We start from the raw sequence: 23,098 nt of genomic DNA, 5'->3' as shown, positions 1-23,098 counted from the left end.
CTCACATATTATCGTTTTGACATTACTGGTGCATAAATCCATCTCTTTTTTTTCTTTTCATGTTTTCCATGCTCTCTGCCAAGGGAATGGTGACACACCATTGGACAGCATTGTGCTATTGCTAATCTGAATTGTTATGCAAAATCCCCTGCAGTATTGGTTGCAGATCACTTGATGGTAATGTGGCAGAGGAGGTTTTTTGCATTAATCGGGTTTTTTTCCCTGCTGTTAGGAGAAAAGCCATGCCTTAATCATCACGTGGGGAAGTGAAAAGCTTCTTTTGTCATACGGTGGCATCCACCCTAGACAGTCTCCAGGCATTGCTGTTTGTACAAGATGTGGCTGGCTGTATGGCCCTTTGAATCCAAGGGAGACTTTGTAAAAATAAACCTGCCCTTTCTCACTGGGCTTATTAAATGAATGACTAATCCTCTTTTCTCTTAAATTGTAGTCAGGAGCCATCACAATTAAGATTGTACTATTAGTCTTCCTTCCTTCTCAGTTTGCAGTATGGAGGATTCCAGTTCCAGTGACACCTAATTGAAGACGGGGTGGGCTGCTATACAGAGGAGGGCAAGGGCTTTCAGATGGCTCCAAGAGTTTATGTAGGCTAAAGTATAGAACCTTCACTTGTGCTTCACACTTAAGACTGTTTGCCCATGAGAAACAAAAGGTGACTGCTAAATATTTCCTGCTGGTGTGACTGAGGAATTGTTGGTCTAATGAAAGTAACTGTCATTGGGAGCAGTGGTGGTGCAGTTTCACTGCTGTTTTCCAATTAAAAACAACCACAACACAATACAAACACATTTGGCAAGAATTTTGTAGCAATTTTCTAGTCCCTTTTCAGTTTTCTGTTTAAAGTTTGTACATTAAACAATTCCTGTGATGATCCTACTGCTGCATAGAGGTCTGTGGGACACTGAAAATCTTTTATGTATTGCACATCACAGATGTTTGTTAGGTCTTTGCCAGAATGAAGAGCCTTTTATAAAATAGCATTTTCTGTGCATGAAAATATTTTGTCATCATAGTTATCTCAAGACTTAATTTTTTTTAGTTACTCTTTTGAGCTTCAGCATCTTTTCCTCTGTGTGATTCAGTTTTTCCACATCTTAGATGACATTGGCAAAAGCCGCAAAGCTCATTTTCCAATTTTTCAGTAATGTTTTGAAAATCTGGTCTCCTAAGCTAGAATGCAGCAATGCAGTAACAATCTTCCAAATACTGCAGAACCTCGAATTACTGTAAAAAAACTTGCTGTATTTGTGTGGAGCTCACTCTTTGAGTTAGCTCACTCTGTCACTTGTTCTTTATCTTCTTCAGGTTGGTGTCAGTTATTTGCCTGCAATAACTGCATTTTATCTGCAGCGTTGAAGATACGTAATCGGAAGAATATAATCAGCCCATGTCTGGTTTCCTTGGTCCCCTTATTATATTATGGGTTCACAACAGATTTTTATATAGTGAAGATCTGTGATCTTTTGCTCTCTTAGATGTGATTCATCAGTTTTTGTACGAGTAATGTTTTGGTTGATTCCTTATGCTTATGTCAATAATGTGTCTGAAATCTCAAAAGTACATTATGAGTTGAATGTAGATGTTTGAAACTGAATATAGAGTTAAAAGCAGGGTTTGTTAGTGAGAAGGAAGTACTGTTGCAATGCACTGCTTTTCTTTGCAGGCTGCCTTGCTTGTGAGCCCATTCCTGCTCAGCCTTGCATATGGTTGAGCACGAATGTTTTCAAGCATAATGGTGATTTGTGTGAGGCATTTTCCAGGAGTGTAATGCCTTTCCGAATGGAGTTTCATGTCTCTGGCACACAGCTGTCAGAATCATTGTCTCTCTCTTGCACAGTAGTGTAGGGGCAAGATTGAAATAGTAAAGGGAAATATAGAAGAAATGTGGTCAGGAAGACCTGGATGGACTGGAGATCCTATGACTGTATTGAACTTTGCCTGGGGCAGCAAACTAGTGTTTGCTTCTGCCAAAAAAAGTCACAGGTTCTTCATTACTAATGCTGAGAGCCTAATGGCCCAACTAAATCTGAGATACAGTCAAACCACATGAGGTTTTTATGCAGACACAGTGTTATTGGAATTTGAAAGCATTTTTCCCATATATATGTTGAAAATTCCTCAGAAGCGTAATGCAGAAATTGAGCATGAATTACATAAATCTGTTTGATTTTGTCAGCTTCTTGAGGAAGCTGTTTAAAATACTGCTTTGTGTTGCATGCACTGTTAAATCACTGTACTGACATTGTCTGCTTGAAGAATGAAATGCCAAGAGGCTGCGGTCACCTGCTTGTGGAGCTGCTATAGTGTGGTGAACATCCTGAGCTGCTCCCGTCTATCCTGCCTTTTTCCTAGCTATATTTTTCTTACTGTCTACTGTAAGAGTTTCCAAACAAAGGTCGATTGGAATAATGAAGGGTAGAAAAACCCCTTATGTGTTTTACTTAAATCGAATCAGACTGATGGATATGAGTTGAAGAGCCGTTGATATGACAGCAGATTCAGGAAAAAGAGCAACATTTAGCAAGGAAGAAAAGACAATCAGGTGGGGGGCAGGTGAAGGTGTCATGGTTTAACACTGGCCAAATGCCAGGCACCCATGAAAGTTGCTCACTCGCCCTCCCCTGCTACAGCTGGGCAGAGGAGAGAAAAATTTCATGAAGGCTTCATGAGTTGAGATAAGGACTGGGAAAAATCACTCCAAGGGCAAAACAGGCTCGACTTAGGGGTACAAAGTGAATTTATTACTAACGAAGTCAGAGGAGGATAATGAGGAGTAAAATAAGCCCTTAAAAACACCTTTTCTTCCCCCAACCCCTCCCTCCTTCCCACCAACAGTTCAGGGAGACAGGGCATGGGGGTTTTGGTCAGTTTGTCACCCAAGATTTCTTCCACTGCTCAGGGAGAGGAGTCGTTCCTCTGTGAGACCATGGGGTCCCTCCCACGGGGGACGGTTCGCCGTGAACTCCTCCAGCATGGTTCCAATCTCACGAGCAGCAGTCCTCCCAAAACTGCTGCAACGTGAGTCCGTCCCATGGGCACACAGTCCTCCCAAAACTGCTGCAGCATGGGTCACTCTTCCACGGGGTTCAATCCTCCAAGGACAGGCTGCTGCAGCCTGGGAGCAGGGCCCCCTCTCTCCACTGGGTCTCCCACTGGATCACAGCCTCCTCCAGGCATCCACCTGCTCTGGTGTGGGCACCTCCCCCACAGGCTGCGGGTGGATCTCTGGATCCCCAGGGGCTGCAGGTGGATCTCTGCATCCCCCGGGGATCCTCATGGGCTGCGGGTGGATCTCTGCATCCCCCATGGATCCCCAGGGGCTGCGGGTGGATCTCTGCATCCCCCGTGGATCCCCATGGGCTGCAGGGGCACAGCTGCTTCACCGTGGTCTTCACCACGGCCTGCAGAGGCATCTTGGCTCTGGGCCTGGAGCACCTCCTCCTCCTCCTTCTTCACTGACCTTGGTCTCGCCATGTTGTTTCCCTCGCATGTTCTCACCTCCTCCTCTTCTCTGGCTAGAAAAAAAGAACCTGTGCCCCACTGTGTTTTGATTTTCTTCTTAAATATGTTCTCACAGAGGCATTACCATCCTCTTTAATTGGCCCAGCCTTGGCCAGCGGCATGTCCATCTTCAGAGCCATCAGGGATTGGCTTTGCCAGACATGGCAGAAGCTTCCAGCAGCTTCTCACAGAAGCCACCTCTGTGGTTCCCCCACTACCAAAAACCACACCGTGCAAAAGCTACACCAGTAGTTTGTACTGTATTTGAGATACATGAGTACCTGGGACAGGAAGTGCTTGCCTATGGTAAGGTTTTGGGACCGGTTGTGGTGGGTTGGCTTGGACCCTTCTTGGACCTGGTTGTTTCCCAAATGTGGCTTGGGCAGATAGTTGCTGGTCTTTTGCCTGTTGAGTGATGCTCCTAAACTATGATCCACTACTGATAATGGGGTTCCATGACCATTCCACTGGCCAGGTGGGGGAGAGTTCTAGAAGGGCTCTTACATGGGACTTTTGAGAGCAGCTCAGAGGTTAGTTTCAGAGAGTATGATTAATGTGAAAGAGGTGGAGAAAGCAAAATGGATTGGCTGTGACAAGAGTGCAGGGCAGGTTTTTTAAGAGAGTATATATCTCCATATTCAGCAATGGCATAGACAGGTTCTTCACTCTTGCACATTCCTGAACACAGGGTTTGAAGGATAGAAAATACAGCTTGCTTTGCATGTCACAGTGTTTTAGAAACAAATTTATAGCAGAATGCTGAGTGCCTCCAACACAGCTTCTGATGGTCTGCTGTTACGGCGGAGCTGTGGGGGTTTTTTGGGGGTGATGGGTGATCATAATTGCCTTTGAGCATGAAAGTGTGTTTTAGAAGTTAGTGCAGTGGTTCTCAGACCTCTCAGATTAGGGTTCCTGTAGTAGTTTGGCTCTTCCTCTTTCTTGGTGAAGGTCATGTTGCCTATGATCTTCCCCTCATATTGGGTTTAATGTATAAACACTGCATACCACATGTGGCTGACATGTTTTGGCAAAGGGAAATGAGAGAGGTTGGAAACGGAATGCAAGGAAAGGAAAAAAATCTTGATGAAATTGTCTTAGAGGCACTTGTGTTCAGATACTCTAGACTTGAACTTCCCTATTTTGAAAATCATTGGTATAATGTGCTCATAGAGTGACCAATTGTTCTGCTGAGATTGTGGGGAGTAGTTGCTACTTGAGGAAGGGGAATAACACCAAAACTGTTGAGTCTCTTTTGCTTTAGGGAAAGAAAAGAGATTATTTTCTCCTTTGTCTCATTCTTCCCCATTAGTTTTGTCTTGGAAAAGAAAAACTGTCCAGTTAATTTTGTCCTTTTCCCTTCCAGCCAGTTTTCTAGCACGCTAAGGCTACTTCCACCCAATTCAAAGCACCCATAGCAACCTTCTCAGCTTTGCTTCAGCAGTTTTTGCTATCATGGAGGTTTTCCGTAACCTGTGGTCATGCAGTCAAACACAGACATTTCTAATGCTAGAAGAGTTGTTTTGCTTCCTTTTGTATGATTGATGACGATGTCTAGCTTTAGAGTCTGGGCGTCTCCAAGTCTCCCTAGAAGAGAATTTCACTAAGTAGCATGAAAGGGTTCATAGGAGATCATCAGGTTCTTAGGTGTTTGATTTCTTTTTTCATTTTGTGACCTCATATTCAATAGGATCATAGAATTGTTTTCATTTTTGTGCATTTTCTGTCAGGATGAAGACTCTGAAAACCTACTGGGACTACAAGGAAGCTGCACTAAATTATCAAGAAGCCTGGAGAGTGCTGCGTAGCCAAGCTCTGCTGGGTTGGGTCAAGAATGCCAAGGAATACCTGCACTTCACATGAGAATCCATGTGACTATGTGAATCCAGGAATAAGCTCTGGTCCACAGCAGACACCTCTGCAGTTCAAGAGCCAGAAAAAGACGCCCTCTGGTTTATGTGCTGTAAAGAGATGGGAGTGAAAAGGAAAGCAATTTAGAGAATACCTTATTTTGGCTGAGTTGAAGCCCCCTTTTTATTGAAATATAGAAAAGGATCATTGCTGACTCAAAATTCTGAGCTGCATGAAACAATATGCCTCCAAAAGAAAGGAAGCAGTGACGTGCTATCCTTGTATCTGAGGATATGATCTACCAGCCATAGTCATTGCAGCGAAAGTAATGTCAACTGAAATTGAAGCAATCCTGTGGAAAATTTTAGTGCTGCTTTTTTCTTCCACCTCTCATAATGTTGTGGTTGTTTTTCTGTTGCTGGGACAACCCTAATGTATAGTAAGTAAGACTTTTATAGCTCTTGGCTCTTCTTGTCTGGTGCCTGGAAGAATTTTCTGTGTCCCCCCAGCCCCATTGCTTCTAATTGGAAATACTAGTTCTGTTAAAGTGTCATTTTCTTCTGGGAATCCTTCACATATGCTGCTATTTACTAAACATAGCCACAGACACTGCCGCAGCAGAAGCAAAAGCACCGGGTACAAGTCTGTGTCGAATAGTACTACTTATTGGTATCCTGTGCATCTCAATTTCAGGACTTTGCCAGATAACCTTTCAACTGCTTTGCTTCTGTAGGCAGAAAAGAGAACTCCTGAATTACTTGGTTCAAACTGGCCAATCCTGTGTAATTACACACAAACATTTACCTATTTTTCAGTGTTTCAAGCACCGTCCATCTCCGTGCCCCTCTGTGGGAAATGTCAGTTAAAAGCAGAAATGCCTCAGCCATTTATGTCACTGTGTTCATTAATCACCTGGCAAAGGTAGAGATGCTTTGGGGAGTACTGGAAGTAGTCTCTGGCATGTCTCTTCTAGTCTCTTGTCATTATGCTTTATTACCGACTAACATCTGCATAGCAAGACAGTCAGCATTGTGAGCAGTTGTGGGGGAAGCAGTGTGTAATCCTCCTTAAACCTTCTGTCCCAGTTACTGCCTTGTGTGAGCAATTTCAGGACCATGTAACTGCTGCTGAGCACATTCGCATTTGTAAACTACAATTCATAAAATATTTGGGCAAGGCAATGGCAGGATGAAAGAACTGGATAATTTAGAACTTAAAAATTCTTCAGTGATGTGAATTTTTTTGTTCTTTGATGTCCTATAGTTTTGGATTTGAAAAATGGGCACAGCATTTCTCCAAACAGCCTTTGCTGTCAACCTACTGAGCTACATAGGGCACCAAACAGTACACCTTGCATTGCAGTCTGAGAATTGATAGCAGCAAATTCTTTTTACTTCACACTTAGATTGACTTGTCAAGTAAGAATAGTTCTCTTGTTGAAGAAGTAACAACTTGAATTCTGTGTCTATATGCCCATTCTCTCAAATCCAGCACTAACATGCAGAAAGACCAGTTGTATTGGTGAGGGGGAAGTAATCTTATGTGTTTGTAGAGGGCAAGGGATAATGGAGATTAGAGACTTGTAGTCATCAGAAGATAAAAAATGGCCAGATGCTATTGCACATGGGCAACAGGGTGAACTGCTGAAGACAAATGGTAGCAGTTACTGTCGTTGAGCAAGTAGCATTCCAAGGGCAGAGTTCTGTAGTGTACCTAAAGAACTATCAGTAGATTTCCAGGTTCCCGAAATTTACCTTTGTTCTTGGCTGAAATCTTGCAGATACTATTAACTTATCGTACCTAGTTTCCCACTGTTAATCAACAATGTCTGCAGTGAACTTGCTGACCAGACTGGAACGTTCCCATTTCCTATCCAGCTGCAATATTAATATGGGTTACGTAAGACTAGTTCTGTAGTTTTGGCATCAGACGAGTTTTCAGATGAACAGTTACATGGTTTAAGTTCTTTTAAGACTTCTAAAATTTGAGCCTGGCTGTTAGGATTGTTCCTTGTAAGATTTTTTTGTGCATTTGCAAAATACTTGTGAACTGTAGACTGCTGCTTTTCTGTTACTTGTCAGGTTTGAAAGTAGTTTTTGAGGTGCTGAACAGTGATGCTGACCTCACTTTTTGGATGGAGTTGAGGACATATTTAAGCCTGGAGCAAGTCAATGAATATGCGAAGAAAGGGAAGGAGCTGAAACAGAACAGCATTTAAAAGACGAGGGGCTAAGCCTGCGGGATCTCATCCTCAATTGGATGGCATTTCTGTGATGGAAAATCATTATTTAAATGCTGCATCTGTTAAATTCCAAAATATCAAGAAATGCTGTTGGCAATACCGTGAAACTGCTCTCAAAATCGGAAGGGAAAAATGCAGAGATAGGAAAGAACAGTCTCTCTGCTTTTGTAACAGGTAGCAAACTAAATTTGGATCATTGTCAGCAGGTCTTTGGAAGAATTGCTCCTGGAAAGTAACAGTTGACATGTTCCAAGCCTGTATCACTCCTTTGCGCTGGGATACCTGACACCACGCAAAACAAAGATAGGCAAGGCACGGGCAGGACAGTAGAATGCAGAGACTGCCACAGGAGAGCAGAGTTAGCAGGGAGGCAGGTAGCAGGAATGTGCCCACAGTGCATGGTTAATAAGGACAAGCAAACAATTGGCAGTGGGAGCAGCAGAGCATAGGAGGGCACCAGGATTCCGATCATATGTGTAAAATGAGCACACCTGTATTACCCAGATAGGTCCTTGCCTTTCCCAAACTTGTTTGGGGACCAATGGCTCCTAATTGCCAGGACAAAGAAACTGTAATCATTGAGTGGGATGTCTTTAACAGCATCACTGTTGGAGATGTCATTCTATTTTCAATCATAGTAAGAACGCAGAACAGACTGCTTGCTTATCTTTAAGGAAGTCAAAACCAGAGCACAGAAACAAGTGGTTTTGTCCAAGGGTAGGAGTAATCAATCTGTTTGACCTTGAAGCTGCAGTTCCTTGAGACAAGATGCTAGCATCCCACTGCCTTTGGAAAAGCAAGGTTTTGATCTTCACAGTGTGCTTCCACTGCTCACCTTAACACAGGCTGGAAGGCTTACTGATCTCAGTACATTCCGAGTAAATTGAAGACTATTTATATTACTGTATTTGTAGAAAAACAAACCATGAGCCCAAAACAAGGTGTAGGTATCTGATAATGTCATAAGAGGGCTGCAGCAACGATAGGTACATAATATATACAGTTAACATATATACATAGTAAATACAGGTAGAAGCAAGATAATTTTTGAGGGAAGGCTATCTAAATGGTCTAAATTTGGCCTGAATACTAAATACTTACTGAATACTAAATTCATCCAGTACTGGTTTAGTTATATTGTAGATGACATTTCAATTTAGCTTAACGATAAGTGACATAGAGGTGTTGCTGTAGGAATAGTGACGTATTTCTTCATTTTTTGTTCAGTGCATAAATTGAAGGGTTAACAGAAAATGAAGATCATATGGGATCAAATGCTTTTTATAATTTTACAAGAGTGTACTATCTAAAGGGATGCATTTCACCTATGCATTTCAAAAGGAAACCTCCTGATGTTTTATTGCCATTTTAAGTGTACCTGCAGATGAAAAGTGAAGTTACTGCTGTAGAATATTTATCCTTACATTCTCTGTAATTACTTGCATGTCTGTGCTCCTAAATTGAAACTAATAAACACAGAGATGTTAAACAGAGCAGTTATGTGGGGGTTTTAGGGGCTTATGAAGGGTAATCCAAAAGTTACCTCAATCATAACATCTCCCCTTGCTTTTAGATACATCTGTTTGCTAGCATGTAATTAACTTTATCTAGCATTTTTAAGTTACGTTCCTTACTCTTCTGTTAACAGCTAAGAAAAAATATTACTTGATAGCTGTAGAAAAACTGTGAGGTTTCAGCATAAAGAAGACCGAACCTTTTCCAGCTTACTGAGATCAACAGCGCATTTTCACATGCACTAAGCACATGCATCGCAGTTCCTGTGACAAGCCTCAATAAAATGGTAGTGTCAACATTTCACAGGCTCCTACCTTCACATTTTGGAGTTCTTCTGCCAATACTTGTGAATGACTGCGGCACTAAACAATTATGTATCTTCATGGGAATTTGAGTGAGTATGAATTTAAGTTTGGAAAGTGATAAATTTCCACTGTAACTGGAAACATTTTAAAAACTAAATTCTTAGGCACCACGTAGTGAGAAAATGAATTAAAATTTTTAATAGTAATCTAAACTGTATTTAGCATTTCCTTGCTAGTTTAGAAAGGTCGAAGTCATGCTACTTTTTCAAGCCAGTGTTATTCTTTAATATCAGAGTGTGAACTCCAGCACTGTGCAATTAGGTCAATTAGGTGGTTTTTCCACCCTCTCCCACACAATCCACAGGTCTGCCTCTTTGCCTGCAAACAGAAGTAGCTGTGCAATATAGTAGCTGTGAGAGACGGTAGCTCTGAAGCTACTGGTTTTGAAACCTACAAAGAGCTCTTTGCTTCTTCCTGGTATCATCAGCCACACACTAAAGTTTGAAAAGGTGTACAATGTCTGGTAAGTAATACAAACAGCTGTGTAGCATCTAGTAAATGTGACGAGTAACTTTCTGGCCAAAATGAAGGTAAAGAAATGACAGCACTGCCTGTTTGTGACAGGAATTTTTATTGTACTTGTTTGTTAATTGAGAAAGAGGAACATACTAGCTCAATTCAACATGATCAGCATCTTGCTCCTGGTTTTGGATAAGCTAGCAAATCCAGTGTTCCCAATACTAATTTATTGTTTTTATTTTTCTTAAACTGACATCTCAAAACAGAATAAACGTATGTTCTTCTCTTCAGGTTTTAGTAGCTCAACTACTTTGCTTTCTTATTTAACCAATGTCATCAAATGTATCCCCCCAAAGAACTGAGGCTTTGGGAATTCATAGCCATGAGAGAAAAAAAAATTCACAAAACCAACAAAACTTTTTTTTTATAATTTAACAGTCTAATAAAACAAGACCTATCAATATATTAAGAAATAAATCCAGTTACAAATGCATGTATATAGAAGGAACTTCTGTGGATGTCAGAACAGAAAATGATCAGCTATTTACAAGATACACAGCAGGATGGTACAGTAGCCAAGACCCACCATTCAGAAACCAAATGTGTTCTCTCCACTGTAGGCAACATACAAGAATCCATCCTCATCCTTTTCCTTCTCATAAAGTTGTCCCATAGTTAAGCTTGAAGGGGGAAAAAAGAGGAATGATTTGTTTGGCTCATGCAACTTGCCAGTGTTAACAGTTAGAACCTCATATAAGCAAGGATTAATAAAAGCTAAAACTTGTAAGTCTGTGTATAGGTTAAAATATGATTGAGGAGAATAAATGAAAAGCAGTTGAGTTGTGAGTTAGAAAAATGATCCTGGACTCTTTGCAGAGTAAATTTTTTTAATTTCTTCACAAATGCCTTTGTCAGAATGCTTCCCTGTTTTGTTGGAAATTGGTCTCTATTTTGAAAACAAAAAAGAAATGCTAGCTATTACTTGGCTGGTCAACTGCTCCAACCATCTATCTACAGATGGTTGGAGCAGTTGACATCAGTGAGGTGCACAAATGATGCCTCCTCAAATCACCTTTCTCTGACTTCCCAAAACTGAGAAAAGGCTAATGAACTGAAAGATGGAGACTGGATGTGATGACAGGGAAAACAACGATGTCATTCTGCCCAAGAGAGGAGCTGGGAAGATGTGTGAGCAGTGCTTGAAATGGAAGATAACTGGTGAGTAGCAGATAAATCACCAACCCTTGACATCCTTCTCTCCTCATACAGAAGTTTATTACATAAACTCAGCCTATGAAATGAGCAGAGCCATGAGCGGATTGTGTTTTTATCTGTTAAGAAGTAGCCGTTTTTACATTAATATTGAATTATCAAAGCCCTATTTTTCCAGCTGAGATGTCTCATTATGAACATGTGAGAAGAGACAACGGATCTCTCTTTCCTGCTCCTAGCAGTTCTATAGTACCGTTATGAAGATGACATATAGGCATTTTCAGTACTCTTAGAAGAAAACAAGCAGAAAAGGATGATTCTCGTGGATCCCTACTGCGTATCAGGTTACCTGGAGGGACTGTTTCTGTTACAACTAAGTATTAAGAATAATACCACATCTCAGGCATATAATGACATACTATTTCCTTAAATTTTATTAAAGTATCTTGTGCAGAAAGTTGTACTAGCTGCTTCTGCTATATTCTGTATGTAAGCAGAAAGCAATGAAACTTATTCCTGTATAAAACCAATGTGAAAAACATTTCTATAGCAATTACTTTTTTTTAATAGAAGAAAATAATTTTTAAAAAAGAGCCAGTAACTAGTCTGTAATGTTATTTTGTAAACTGACAGGTTGTTGGCTTTTTTCAGAATAATTTATGGCATTTGCTATTGAGTATTTAATGCACAACTTTTTTGTTGCACTGAGAATCATCATTTTTTTTGACATTGATGATGTACATGTTCTTGCACATAACTGCAAACCTCACCCTTTTCCCATGGAAGTAAATCATAGTATATTTTTCAGTCACCTTTCCTTTCAGCCTAGCTCAAGAAATACGGCATTTATCAAACTCATGAGGAAAACCAACTTTTAGTGAGATTAGGATGTGACAAACACCTCCTAAAATTGCCAGATGAGCCTCGAAGAGTGGCATTACTCACCCTCTAATATGCACAGGTTTGCTGAAAGGATTCTGAATACCGAGTGAATAGCCTCTCACCTGGATTGTGGGACAGTCTTGTCTACAAAGAGGAATATTGCCTTCTCAGATGGCAGTTGAATCCTCTTCCTGATGATCCACATGAACTGGGCCACGGTGATGTCAGACGGAACTAAGTACTTCCTCTTGTCAATATCAACAATCTGAGATCCTGAGACCTTCTCCACTATGACCTGTAAAGTGCAGGTGTGAAGGTCAAGCTGTTAAGGATTGGTGTGAACAGACAGCTTTGGTAGATCGCTTGCTTGTACAGGCTTACAACAGTGAGCAGAGGGGATGAACAAAAAGGTTTCCTGACCACAACCAAATCAGAGGTAGAACTGGCTCAGCACTCTGAAACCTGATTTTACAGCTGCATTGAGACCTACATTCATATACACAATGGTTCAAAACGTCCTGCGCCTGGGTTTTTGGCAGTCATGGGATAAAAAGGTGCATTATGCCTTAAAGAAACCTGTGACAGGAAAGTACGCATGTCATTTAACTTTTTTTACACCGATGATACGAAATTATTGCAATGTGGACCCAAAGTTGAAAATGAACCAGCAGCGTGCCCTGGCCACAAGTAAGGCTAATGGTGTCCTGGACTGTACTAGGCAACGAACTGTGAGGTGATCCTTCCCCTGTACTGGTACTGGTGAGGCTAACTTTGTATTCTGCTGAACTGACATTTAGAGTATCTTTCATCATTGCTTCGGAAATCGGAAATTGACTACAGGAAGGAAAGACAGCAAGATGGCCACAAACAAAACCAGACAAAAATAAACAAACGAAACAAAAAGCAACAGGTACAGGGGAAGGAGAATTAAGTATTCCTTGTGAAAAAGACCTGATGCTTTTTGTGCTACAGAGGCTGGTTCTGGAAGGAAAAATACAGCAGGTTGGGAAATACAGTTTACAAGAGGTTCCAGGGTCTCCATTCCTTTGCTCTGCATTCCACTTACAACATTAAGCTTGAAAAACACTTTTGAGTATTAAATTGATACCAACTATTTCGTTTCAACAGCTCAATTGGAATCATCAAGCAGAAAATACATACCGCTCCAGACAAAGGATTGCTGCAATTTGAGATTTAATTCCTGTATCTATCTACACCTTGCTGTCCGTTCCTGATACGGCAGCATGTCATTCTGACTCATGCTATGAGTTTCTACGTTTCTTTTTCCCCTAAGGTTATCAAGGATATTTTTGAAATAAATGGATACTGTGGAGATGTATGGTCATTAAGGACACCACAGTCTACGTATGAGGGGATAGTCAAGAGAGAACAGCAAGGATCATATCAGCTTGCCAGACCGCAGCTGGAGAAAATCTCGTGACTAGGTGCAACTGAGCAGCAGAAAAAGTCAATGGGAATAAAGATTCCTTCTCTGGGCTGTGCTAATGGAGAAGTTACTTACCAAAAGGTGAGATGCAGGAGTGGCACTAAGTGGCACATGGTCAGATGGGATGTGGGAAATTTTACACTCAAGCAAGTTGAGAATGTGGGCATGTTGCTAGCTGTTACATAAAGATGTGAAGTGTGGTCTTTTCACAGACAAACATGTTAAAAGGGATTGTGGAGAGAAGAAGAGAGGTCATTCACTATTTAGCAGACTGGTAGGTATTAATGCAGAAAGGAGAGGTCACCACTTGCATTGGCTCTTCAACAGGGTTTGCATGGGGAGATTCACCACGATGACTGGTTATAGGTGTGGAATACATGAGGGATATCATCTAACTCATTTAGCCAGGATGGAAGATGGTCAAGGTTTCAAGAATCTTCATAATCTTTCTAAGGATCAGGCACAATCGCCAAGACAATGAAGGTGGTTGCTGGGATATAACTGCCTTTAGAAGAAAGCAGGACTGTGATATATCATAAAAATCCCTGGAAAGTGTTTAGAAAGCTTATTTGTCGCTAAGCGCTGGGGCAGAGGAGAAAATGTTGCAGTAGTTAGATGTGTTTGGGGCTTCTTTAAAGCATCTAAGGACACAAAAAGGAACATGAATTTACTTAGTAGGAACTCATCAGAGTGGACAGGATGGAAACAGTTTATCCACCTTTGCCTCTAAGTATTCTGTTGAAGCTGGCTTGGTTACTCACCGGGACACGGTCGGGGTATTTGGCTCGGATTTTTGCCGACTCGACACATCTGTGCTCTGTGAACAAAACTCATAATTAGTCATTGCATAGTAATAACATTGCCGGTGTCCTAGGCCGAGAGGGCAGCGCCGGCAGGGCCGTGAGCCTGCGGGGATCGCGACCATATCCCCGCCTCCGAGCGGTCTCTAGCTTTTCGGGAAGACCGTCCCCGGGCATCGCACCACCCTTCGGCGAGGGCCGCCAGCGGCTGTCCGCCCACAGACAAGACGACCGCCTGGGGAAGCCGACGGGGACAGATGGCGACACGGGAGACCGAGGGCACCGGGGCCGCTGCCAGGCAGCGCCTGGCCCGGACCCACCCTTACCCAGCGCGTGGTCCTCCTTGAACATCCACTTCATGATGCGGGCGGGCGGGGAGCGGAGCCAGAGGCGGCGAGGCCCGTGTGCGGGGGGCGGGGGCTCGTGCCGGGCCTGTCGCTGTCACGGTCCCTGTCACAACAACAGCAGCGGCACGGCAGGCGGGACTTCCGGCTCGCCTGTTCCCCGGCAACCGCTTGAGCGGCCGCGCTTCCGGCCGCGGATCGCGGGGCGGAACTGTGCCATCCGGGCACGGAGTCACCTGCCGGGTGCGAGGCCGCCCGCAGCCCTCCCGGGGCACTCGAAGCCGCGCCATAGACTTCGCCGCCCCGGCAGGCGTCCCCATCCATCTGTCCCCATCCCGCTGCCAGGCGCTATCTCGCCGGCGGCGCCGGGAGGCGGCGGTGCGCGTTCATTGGCTGATGCGCCCGTCCCCTCGGCGTTGATTGGCGCGGCGTCTCGTCAGTCCGACGCTCCGCCAGTGCGGCGCTGAAGGCGCGGGTGAGGGCGACCGGTGAGAGTGCGTGGCGGGGCGGTGCTGTCCCGCGCTGAGGGCCGCTCGCCATGGCTGGCGTGGATCTGTTCTCGCATCCCGCGCTGTACACGCGCTACCGGGCTGGGTTCTGCTCCGCCGCGGCACTGGCGCTGTTGCTCATCACGGCGCTCACCTATGTGCCACCGCTGCTGGTGGCCTACCGGAGCCACGGTGAGCGCCACTCGACCTCACGGGGCTTGGCCGGGCCCGGCGCAGTCCTGAAACCTCGTGCTGTTTCTGCCCTCAGGTTTCTGGCTGAAGCAGAGCGCGTACCTGGAGCAACCCACCGTCCGTTTCCGGTACGAGGTTCTCTTCGTCGCCACCATCGGGTCCGGCCCGGGCAGCTTCTTGGCGTGGAGCACGTTCCCAGCGTTCAACAGGCTCCAGGAGGACCGGCTCCGAGTCCCGCTCCTGTCGGTAGGCTTGCCCGGGCGGCCCGGCAACAGTGGCGAGAAGCGAGGCTGCAGAGTAGGGCCAGCGGACCGGTAGCCGGCTCAGGGCACGAGTGCTGATGGCGCTTTTGAGCGGGTGGCCCGTCAGGCACTGCTGCCTTCAGGTAGCAGCGGCTTTATGTATAACCTTGTGCCTCACATCGGGATTTGCTGGATTTTTAACGAGTCCCGTTGCACTCCCGCTCAGTGTTACTGAATCGTAGCATTACTTAGATTGGGAAAGGCCCTTAAGATCAAGTCCAGTCATTAGCCAAACCTTACCGATTTTGCCACTAAACCATGTCCACAAGCACCGCTGGTGGTTTGCGTGAACACGTCAGTTTACTTTCATCAAATTAGTTGTGCCCTTCTCCACTGGCCGCATGGCTTATCCCGTGAAGTTTGCGGGGGTTGCTAGGTAGCCCCTAGATTTGGAAGCAGGTATGTGCCTTCAGAAGCACATAACCTCTGCCTTGCAGTCATTTTTATTTGTGGGATTCCACAGTGGCAGTTATTTTTCTGTTTGCCTCGGTTATGAGCCCTGGTAGATTTGCAAGTAGCTGAAGTACTGGACACTGGCACACAAGCATAGCAAGCCTTGGCTCACAGCCACGAATGAGCATACAGAGGCCATTAAGAGGCATGCTGCAGTGGCAGGAGGCACAAGCCTGACCATCAGTCATATATTTGCACTGTGTCTTACAGAAGATCCTAAGGCATGCTTTGTAGCATGCAGGGGAGACGGTTGGCATGCTGTAGGGCAGAAAAGACCTTGAAGTAAACTATCCCTCCCGGGAGGGGCATATGAGACACTGTACAACAGATGACAGTGTAGGCTTCTTGTTTGTCTCTAGTCTTCTGTCTATAAATAGTCAAGCAGTTTTTATTGCATTCCTAACTATGCAGTTTATTTGCTTCCTTGGTATGTGCGTGCTGCAGTTGTGGAGGTCCCCCAGGGTTTTACTTCTGGTTTTTTTCTGTTTCTAAACAGAAATTCCTGTCTTTAAAAAAAATTTGTTTAGACTAGAGAAGAAGACAAAAATCAAGATGGCAAAATGGATCAGTTGCATTTTAAATTGGAACTTCCACTGCAACCAACGGAGCACGTAGTTGGCGTTCAGCTGATTCTACTCTTTTCGTACCAGCTTTATGTGAGCATTTTTAGTTTTGCTTGTTGTGATGTACAGACCCATTGTAATATTCCAGTAGTGGTTATACAAAAGATGAAAAGAAACTTTCCACATTTGAAATTCCTATCTAAAATATTTATTTTACTATCAAATACTTAATTTTCTTCTCCTCTGCTGTGTCATTCCTAGTCTAGCTCTCTTGAGTATTTTCATACGCTTTGCTAGAAATTCTTTTTTTTAAAAATTTTAAGCTCTGTATTCTCTTGGGCTGTAGTGCAGCATACAGGACAGAAATGCACAACAGTGAGTATCAGTGCGGGTGGCACCTGGAAATAACTGTGAGTCCTGCGATAGGCAGAAGGATGTGCATTCCTACCTCCTGCTGTGTCTTGACATAACCAGTTCGTTTTCTGAGGTGGAGAGCCAGGCTGTTGCAGCAGCCTGAAACTCCTTCGATTTGCTTAACAGCTCTTGAAGCATCGGTAATCATCTGCCAGGATCTTCCGTGTCCTGTAACTGGGACGAGGAAGAAAGTGTTACAGGAAGACAAGACAACACAGTTCTGCTGCGGCAGTGCAGTCAATACCTAAAGCAAAAACACCAGCGCACAGGGAACCCAGGGATACATCTGAAAGGAGCAATAATACAGAGCTGCGTTGGGTGCAGCCACACAGACAAGAATTTGTTTTCCTAGGGAGATTAGGCTGTTTCTCCTAGAGAGTCTTGCTGATTGCAGATGGACAAGCTTAGCAAGCATAGCTGTGTGGTGTAGGAAACATTCTGGGCCTGAGGCCCAGAATAAAGGCCCAACAGTCCTAAATTTGGGCTGAGGTATTTGGTCAGGTATTAGTATCACAGGGAGTTCTGATATTCACAACACTTTTTATTTTATTTATTTATTTATTTATTTATTTATTTTATTTCCACTGTAATTGTGGACATTTTCCTTCAGATTGAGTGGTCGATAAGAACGGTAATACCTTCTTTATTTGGTCCTTGATTTTGATTGCTGAGTTTTTTAAAGTGTGTCTCCAGTGAATGTGTTTAGTCACCTTGCTGCTTTATACATGTTATGGCTAGTCAGATCGTTCTGTCATTAGCCACAGACTGCTGCACGTGACTGCATTTCCTGTGGAACTTTGTTGAGTTAATAAAGTTAGTTACCTAGTAACTAAGGTAGTTCACTTTTTTAAAAAATTGTATTTTTTATTTGGTGTTCGCTTGTTTAGACTAATGTGATGATCTGAAATTTGGGAATCGTAGAAAAATCAAATCCACATAGAAAACTTTGTAGATACAGAGTAGAAAAGTATGTTGTGTCCCCCCTCCTCCCTCTAAATTCTCCTTTTTTGTCTTCACTATTTCAGAGAATGTCAACATTTGTGATGCAGAGCATGGCTTTTCTTCAGTTTTTTTCTCCTGTGCCAGGGTCTCAGCTCTATGTGAATGGAGACCTGAAACTGAACCAGAGGCAATTACTTAACCATTGTGGACTGGATACCAGATACAATGTGAGGAAACATTTTTCCCTTCCCCATCAATTCCCCCCCACTCCACCCTCTTAATCGGCCTAGTATCGCAGGTGACACCCTAATTATTTGTACTGCTGCACAGAGTGAACTGTAAAACTTTGGAACTGGTGTTTCCTTGTTAGACTACAAGAGGGAAGAGGTTATTGTGCCAAGATGTTCAGTGTGATGTTTATGTTCGTTCCTTGAAGGGCATGGTTACTTTGTGTAAGAAACTCAGTAGAATTACTGTCTTGAAGACTGGAGAAATAATTAAAGTGTCTCCTTGTTGTAACAGGTGTCTGTGGTCAATGGCACAAGTCCTTTTGCAAGTGACTATGATCTAGTAAACATCATTGCGGCATATTGGGATAGAAATGGTAAGTCTGAATGTGTAGCTACAGGACAGTAGTAGTTAGCATACTGGCAGCTGTTTCGTGAGATATATGACTTCTGTATTAACACCTATAAGCCCCCCCTTAATCTGGATGTTTTCTTTCTCCACTTTAGTGACAACAGTCTTTTCAGATCCCAACCCTGTTTGGATGACTGGAAGAGCAACAGATACACCGTTTATCATTAATGCCACCGTTCATTACCCAGTGGAAGTTATCTTATATCCTTTGAAAACTGCATAAACTGTGACATGACAGGGTTCTATTATTTGAGCCTCCGCCACATAGAGGCCAAATGCAAACTGTTTTCTCTTAGATGTGTTGCTAAACTTTTTTTTTGTTAGCTAAGCAAATGCTACGGTTCTGGAGTTAATGAAATACCTATTTGTTCATTCCTTCAGATGGTTCTGCTTGCATAACCACTTTTTGTCTTTCTTTACTGGGAACCTCTGTTGCTTTTCAGCTTTGCTAAAAAGGCCTTTAAGGCAGTTCCTTAGCTATTCTCAGGGAATAATCGTAGTACATCTTGCTTTGGTTCTGCAGTACCTGCTGTCCCGATCCGTCACAGATGCCACTAGCAAAGCATGATACTGTAGTCTGTGACCTAAAGCACATCATTAGAAATCCATATGCAAGATCATCTCACCAAATAATAACTCCTGCAGTGGGCGGTGGTTACATCTGTTCATGTGCAGACAGACTGGAATTTTTTTTCTTTTTTCTAACAAAATAATTCTTCATTCATTAAGTTCTTTGCTCTTTTTCTTAGACAAGAATGAGCCTGCATTTAGAAGAATCTGTATGGATCACACTTCTTACAAGATTTGTTTACCTGCCTGAATATTAACAATAACTACTTCCTGATGACTCAGGCACAAAGTAGGTGCTTTACCCAGAATTGGGCTAAATGTCTTCTAGGACAGATGTTCCCTCCAGCTTTTGTTACCTACCATGGTGAAGGCTTTTAGGTGTTTTTGTGGCTCAGAGTTTAGTTTTTGCAGTGGTAGCACCAGAAGCTTCTTCATTAACACTCCTTGACTTTCTTTAAATATCAGCCAGGATTTTGGGAAATTATTAAATTTGCCTGGATCCAGTATGTCAGCATCCTCCTTATCTTTCTTTGGGTGTTCGGTAGGATTAAGATGTTTTTGTTCCAGAATCAGGTGTTGACAACAATTCCAGTATTACCAGTTCTGCCCGTATCTCCAGTAGTGTCCTACAAACAGCACCAGTCCTGAAGAGATGCCTGAGAAGACTTTATAGAAATGCAATTCAAAACTAGTTACCTGATTTTATTCTCTATACATTTCTTACTTCGGAAGATCAGAATTTTTTAAGTATGTTCCAAGTATGCTCTGTTCTTCCTTTTTAAAATACACGTTCATTCATCTAATTTCTTTAGGAACAAATGTGCTTTGGAACCGAAAAATTTTATATTTTTGACAGTTAAAGAAGAGCCTAGTTATTTTTTTGCAACTGGAACGTGCCTCGAAAACCACCTTGAAAACTGAAAATAATATGCTAAAAGTAACAACATGAACTGTTTTCACTTCTTGTAAATCAATTCACTGCAGTCTTAGAGTTCTGTCAAGAATTATTTGTACATGCATTTATGTGCACTATGAAATGAAAAAAAAAGAAATCTGAAAAAATGCATGGACGAGTTAAGGTCAGAGATGCACTTCTGTAACTGTGGCTATACATACTCGGCAATTTAATTATTAAGTTGGAGGATGAATAAATTCAAGGTTGATGTGAGAAACCACGGTGATAGTGTGTGCCAAGTCTGCACAACCATTTACTATTGGCATTATTACTGTAGCACCAGGCCATTAATTGTGAATTGTGAATAGTAAAACAGAGAATCCTTGTATTTATTGAAAGAAAGAAAACTAGCAAAAAATTCTACCAGAGAAGCCTCAGAGTTTCGAAGCAAGCAAATAATTACTTTCAGAACTTGAATAGCTTAGAACAGATAAAAATTATAATCACCTGGTATGCACTGAAAGACTGCGTCCCTCATTCTTGATGGTGGCAGTAGTAGGGAAGATTATTTTATTTTCTCTTTCTGGGCTTACTTTTTATGCCAGACAAGCTTACAAGAGAAAACAACAAAATTTTCATTATGTTTTCAGTTTTAGACTAAAGAATTAATTTTAGCAAAGCAGTGTTACAGCAGGACAGAATTTCACACAATTCTAGATGCTAGAATTCTGCAAAAAACTCTGTCATTGGTTCTCTTGAACTCTTAAGACACGGTGCAGCTATGAAATATGAAAGAGCAGCTTAGCAGTATGCCACCTTTTGGCCATCGTCCTCTAGAATTCAGCATCCTGGCAGTTGGGAGCTACCTTTTCCAGAAGTCTCCAGTTTGCTCTTGGATCTTTGAAGTCTCTATGTGGCAGTGTAGGGCTGCTGGTAACTGCCTTCGTATCTGCATCTTCAGAGTCAAAGCAACTGTCTACTGCTTTTGAGTGTGTCGAGCCGCTACACAGCATGAACGAAGGGGCCCGTGAGCTTGTTTCTCCAGTATCTCAAGCTGATGTACATTTGGTACGCTCTCCCTTGCAGCAATGGTGCTCGTGTGGCTGCATGAGTTAATTCAGCGAGTTCATTATGGTGAAGATGATCTTTACCAAATATGTAATCAAATTTTCAGACAAGTCAGTTCCCTGACTGAACTTGGTATGTGTCTGCACAAGCATTAAGGTGGACATGAAATCTCTGGAGAGACCAGAGGACCGCAGTTTAAGGGTTTGAATGTTCTACTCCCACAAAAATGGAATGCCTAAGAGCCTTCCTCCAAGCTGAACAGGAGCCTTAGTTTAAGGTAGCAATGGGAACATGGAAGAGACTAATGCTTGAAAGCCACAGTACTGGGAGACTCCATTAATCCCCCTCCCACTTTTCTCTCCTGTTGTAGCCTTTCACATTAAGTTAAGGCAAGTGATGCTGCTCAGAGCAACAATTCAGTGAATGCACGTGAAATAAGAACTGGAGATTAGGTCTAGTTCAGGAAAGACAGAGAAAAATATCCTTAACATTCTCTTTTCCTTTAGATAAAGAAAGCTGGAAAAATCCTCTACAGTAATGCAAGCAAAGAACTATATACATTAAAAGGAGGCAATCAAAAGAGTTATTTGCTTGCAGGTGGCATGTAATTGTTTAGTACGAGCTGAAGCCATCCCTCTATTTCTTTTGAAAGAGGTGTTTCATGACTGGCACTAATAACTGAATGCAGGGTAAAGGGAGCCGTAAAGGCAGATGTTATCACAGCAGGGAAAAAAAACCCTGTGATACCTCTGCTGTGGCCACTTCCTGGATCGCTTTTTATACTGACCATGGTTCTTGGTTCATAGTTCTGACTCCTTTCTCAAGCTTGAAGAGACATTCTACTTCCGTAAGTAACCAAGCAACAGAAAAAAAGGCAAGATTTTGTAGCTTAAGAAACAAACTGAACTACACGGGAAAAATATATACCTGAGGATCCACTGCAATTAGCATTAAAAGAGGTTTAGTAAGGAAGAGCCTTTCTCAGAAAGCGATCTGTAAGGACTCTTCCTTTAGCTTGCTAAGCAACACAAAAAGCCAAAACCACTACCATGCACCACAGTGCTACTACACAGATCTTCTCTGTATACATATGACAGAGCAATCTAAATGCTCTTCACTGAGGAAGGACATGGCTGCTCGCTAGGATTAGTCAAAGTTCTGTAAGAAGGAAAAAGAAAGCAGCTTTAAGTTAAAAGTCCTGTGCATAAATTGATGCGGGAATGGCCGTGTAAGAGCCGTGCTTCAGGAGTCTTTTAAGAGGTGGAACTAGGATAAAAGAGACCACCTCGTTGCTTGTTAACTCACCAAGCAGCCAGTTTGCAGGGGGCATTATCCTCCGGTTGTACTCGCAGGAGGCGAGCGGGACGCGGCCGCGCCGAGCTCTGTGCGCGTGGGGGTGCTGGGCCGAGGTGGAGGGAGGAGGAGGAGGCCGGGAGGAGGGGGCTGCTGCCACAGGAAGGCCCGAGGCACGCGTGACCCCGCGGAGGAGAGGCCGCGGGACCGCTAGCTGCTGCGGCGGCCAGGCGGTGCTGCCACGAGCCGGCTTCGGCGAGCCAGCTGGAACCGTACGGGCCGGGCGCTTGCAGGATGCTCCTGGCTGGCTGCGGGGCGGGGTCACCGCCGCGCCGGGCCGGTCCCACTCGAACGGTCGGGCGCTAGGTGGCCGGTGGTGGGCGGGGCAGGCGAGCGGACCGCCTCTGCCAGGCTGCGCCTTTGCCCGGGGATGCTCGGGGAGGGGGGCGGATCGGCTTCTTCCTGGGCTCCTCCCGCTGCTCCGGCCACGTCTGAAAGCGGCTCATTGTCTCTGTCGACAGCTCGGAGCCGCGGCGGTGGCAGGAGGCGGCGAGAAGGTACGGGCAGGCTGGTCCGGGTGGGGGTGCCGTTATTCTACAGGACTGGAAGTCCCGGTCAGACTTTTTTTTTCCGGTCAGACCTT

At 43.6% G+C, this 23,098-nt stretch overlaps 4 protein-coding genes and 1 long non-coding RNA gene across 9 annotated transcripts in view; 3 read left to right on the top strand and 2 right to left on the bottom strand.

Annotated features, from left to right (window-relative positions):
• The window catches only part of ADAT1 (adenosine deaminase tRNA specific 1), a 30,187-nt gene extending 21,086 nt beyond the window's left edge, over positions 1–9,101 (top strand). Inside the window, exon 10 of one of the 2 annotated variants that reach the window (XM_032121492.1) lies at positions 5,250–9,101. In XM_032121492.1, the coding sequence (XP_031977383.1) occupies positions 5,250–5,382 (133 nt within the window). In that variant the 3' untranslated portion in view covers positions 5,383–9,101. The remainder of the gene's footprint in view (positions 1–5,249) is intronic. The other variant, XM_032121493.1, reaches the window with a different exon arrangement.
• A 945-nt stretch (positions 9,102–10,046) lies between these two features.
• GABARAPL2 (GABA type A receptor associated protein like 2) lies at positions 10,047–14,733 on the bottom strand. The gene is made up of 4 exons (XM_032121502.1): positions 14,619–14,733; positions 14,254–14,309; positions 12,168–12,340; positions 10,047–10,631 (listed from the first exon to the last, which is right to left on the bottom strand). The coding sequence occupies exons 1-4, from the start codon at positions 14,650–14,652 to the stop codon at positions 10,541–10,543; spliced, it is 354 nt and encodes a 117-aa protein (XP_031977393.1). The 5' UTR covers positions 14,653–14,733; the 3' UTR covers positions 10,047–10,540.
• A 384-nt stretch (positions 14,734–15,117) lies between these two features.
• TMEM231 (transmembrane protein 231) lies at positions 15,118–20,380 on the top strand. Of its 2 annotated transcripts, XM_032121500.1 has the most exons (7): positions 15,118–15,316; positions 15,393–15,562; positions 16,599–16,727; positions 18,074–18,217; positions 18,513–18,594; positions 18,725–18,830; positions 19,658–20,380. In XM_032121500.1, exons 1-7 carry the CDS (start codon positions 15,175–15,177, stop codon positions 19,845–19,847), a joined length of 963 nt encoding a protein of 320 aa, XP_031977391.1. In that variant the 5' UTR covers positions 15,118–15,174; the 3' UTR covers positions 19,848–20,380. The 2 variants fall into 2 exon arrangements, with proteins under 2 accessions (XP_031977391.1, XP_031977392.1); XM_032121501.1 differs by lacking the exon at positions 16,599–16,727 and having other exon boundaries at positions 19,658–20,371.
• Positions 16,884–22,813, bottom strand: LOC116449733. Its single transcript, XR_004242515.1, has 4 exons — positions 22,468–22,813; positions 20,602–20,704; positions 19,256–19,390; positions 16,884–18,166 (listed from the first exon to the last, which is right to left on the bottom strand). It is a non-coding gene; the product is annotated as an uncharacterized LOC116449733 (long non-coding RNA).
• Positions 19,384–23,098, top strand: part of LOC116449729 (carbohydrate sulfotransferase 5-like) — a 28,106-nt gene continuing 24,391 nt past the window's right edge. Inside the window, exon 1 of one of the 3 annotated variants that reach the window (XM_032121499.1) lies at positions 19,384–19,488. Coding sequence is in view for 1 of the 3 variants with exons in the window: in XM_032121497.1 (XP_031977388.1) it covers positions 21,152–21,162 (11 nt within the window). In the remaining 2 variants the exon portion in view is untranslated. Of the gene's footprint in view, positions 19,489–20,697; positions 21,163–22,830; positions 23,013–23,098 lie in introns of those variants that run through there. The other 2 variants (XM_032121497.1, XM_032121498.1) reach the window with 2 other exon arrangements.

This window comes from Corvus moneduloides, chromosome 12 (genome assembly GCF_009650955.1).
Source record: "Corvus moneduloides isolate bCorMon1 chromosome 12, bCorMon1.pri, whole genome shotgun sequence".
NCBI classification, from domain to species: Eukaryota; Metazoa; Chordata; class Aves; order Passeriformes; family Corvidae; genus Corvus; species Corvus moneduloides.
The sequence above is the reverse complement of the archived record's forward strand: the minus strand, read 5'-3'. Positions and strand labels throughout refer to the sequence as shown.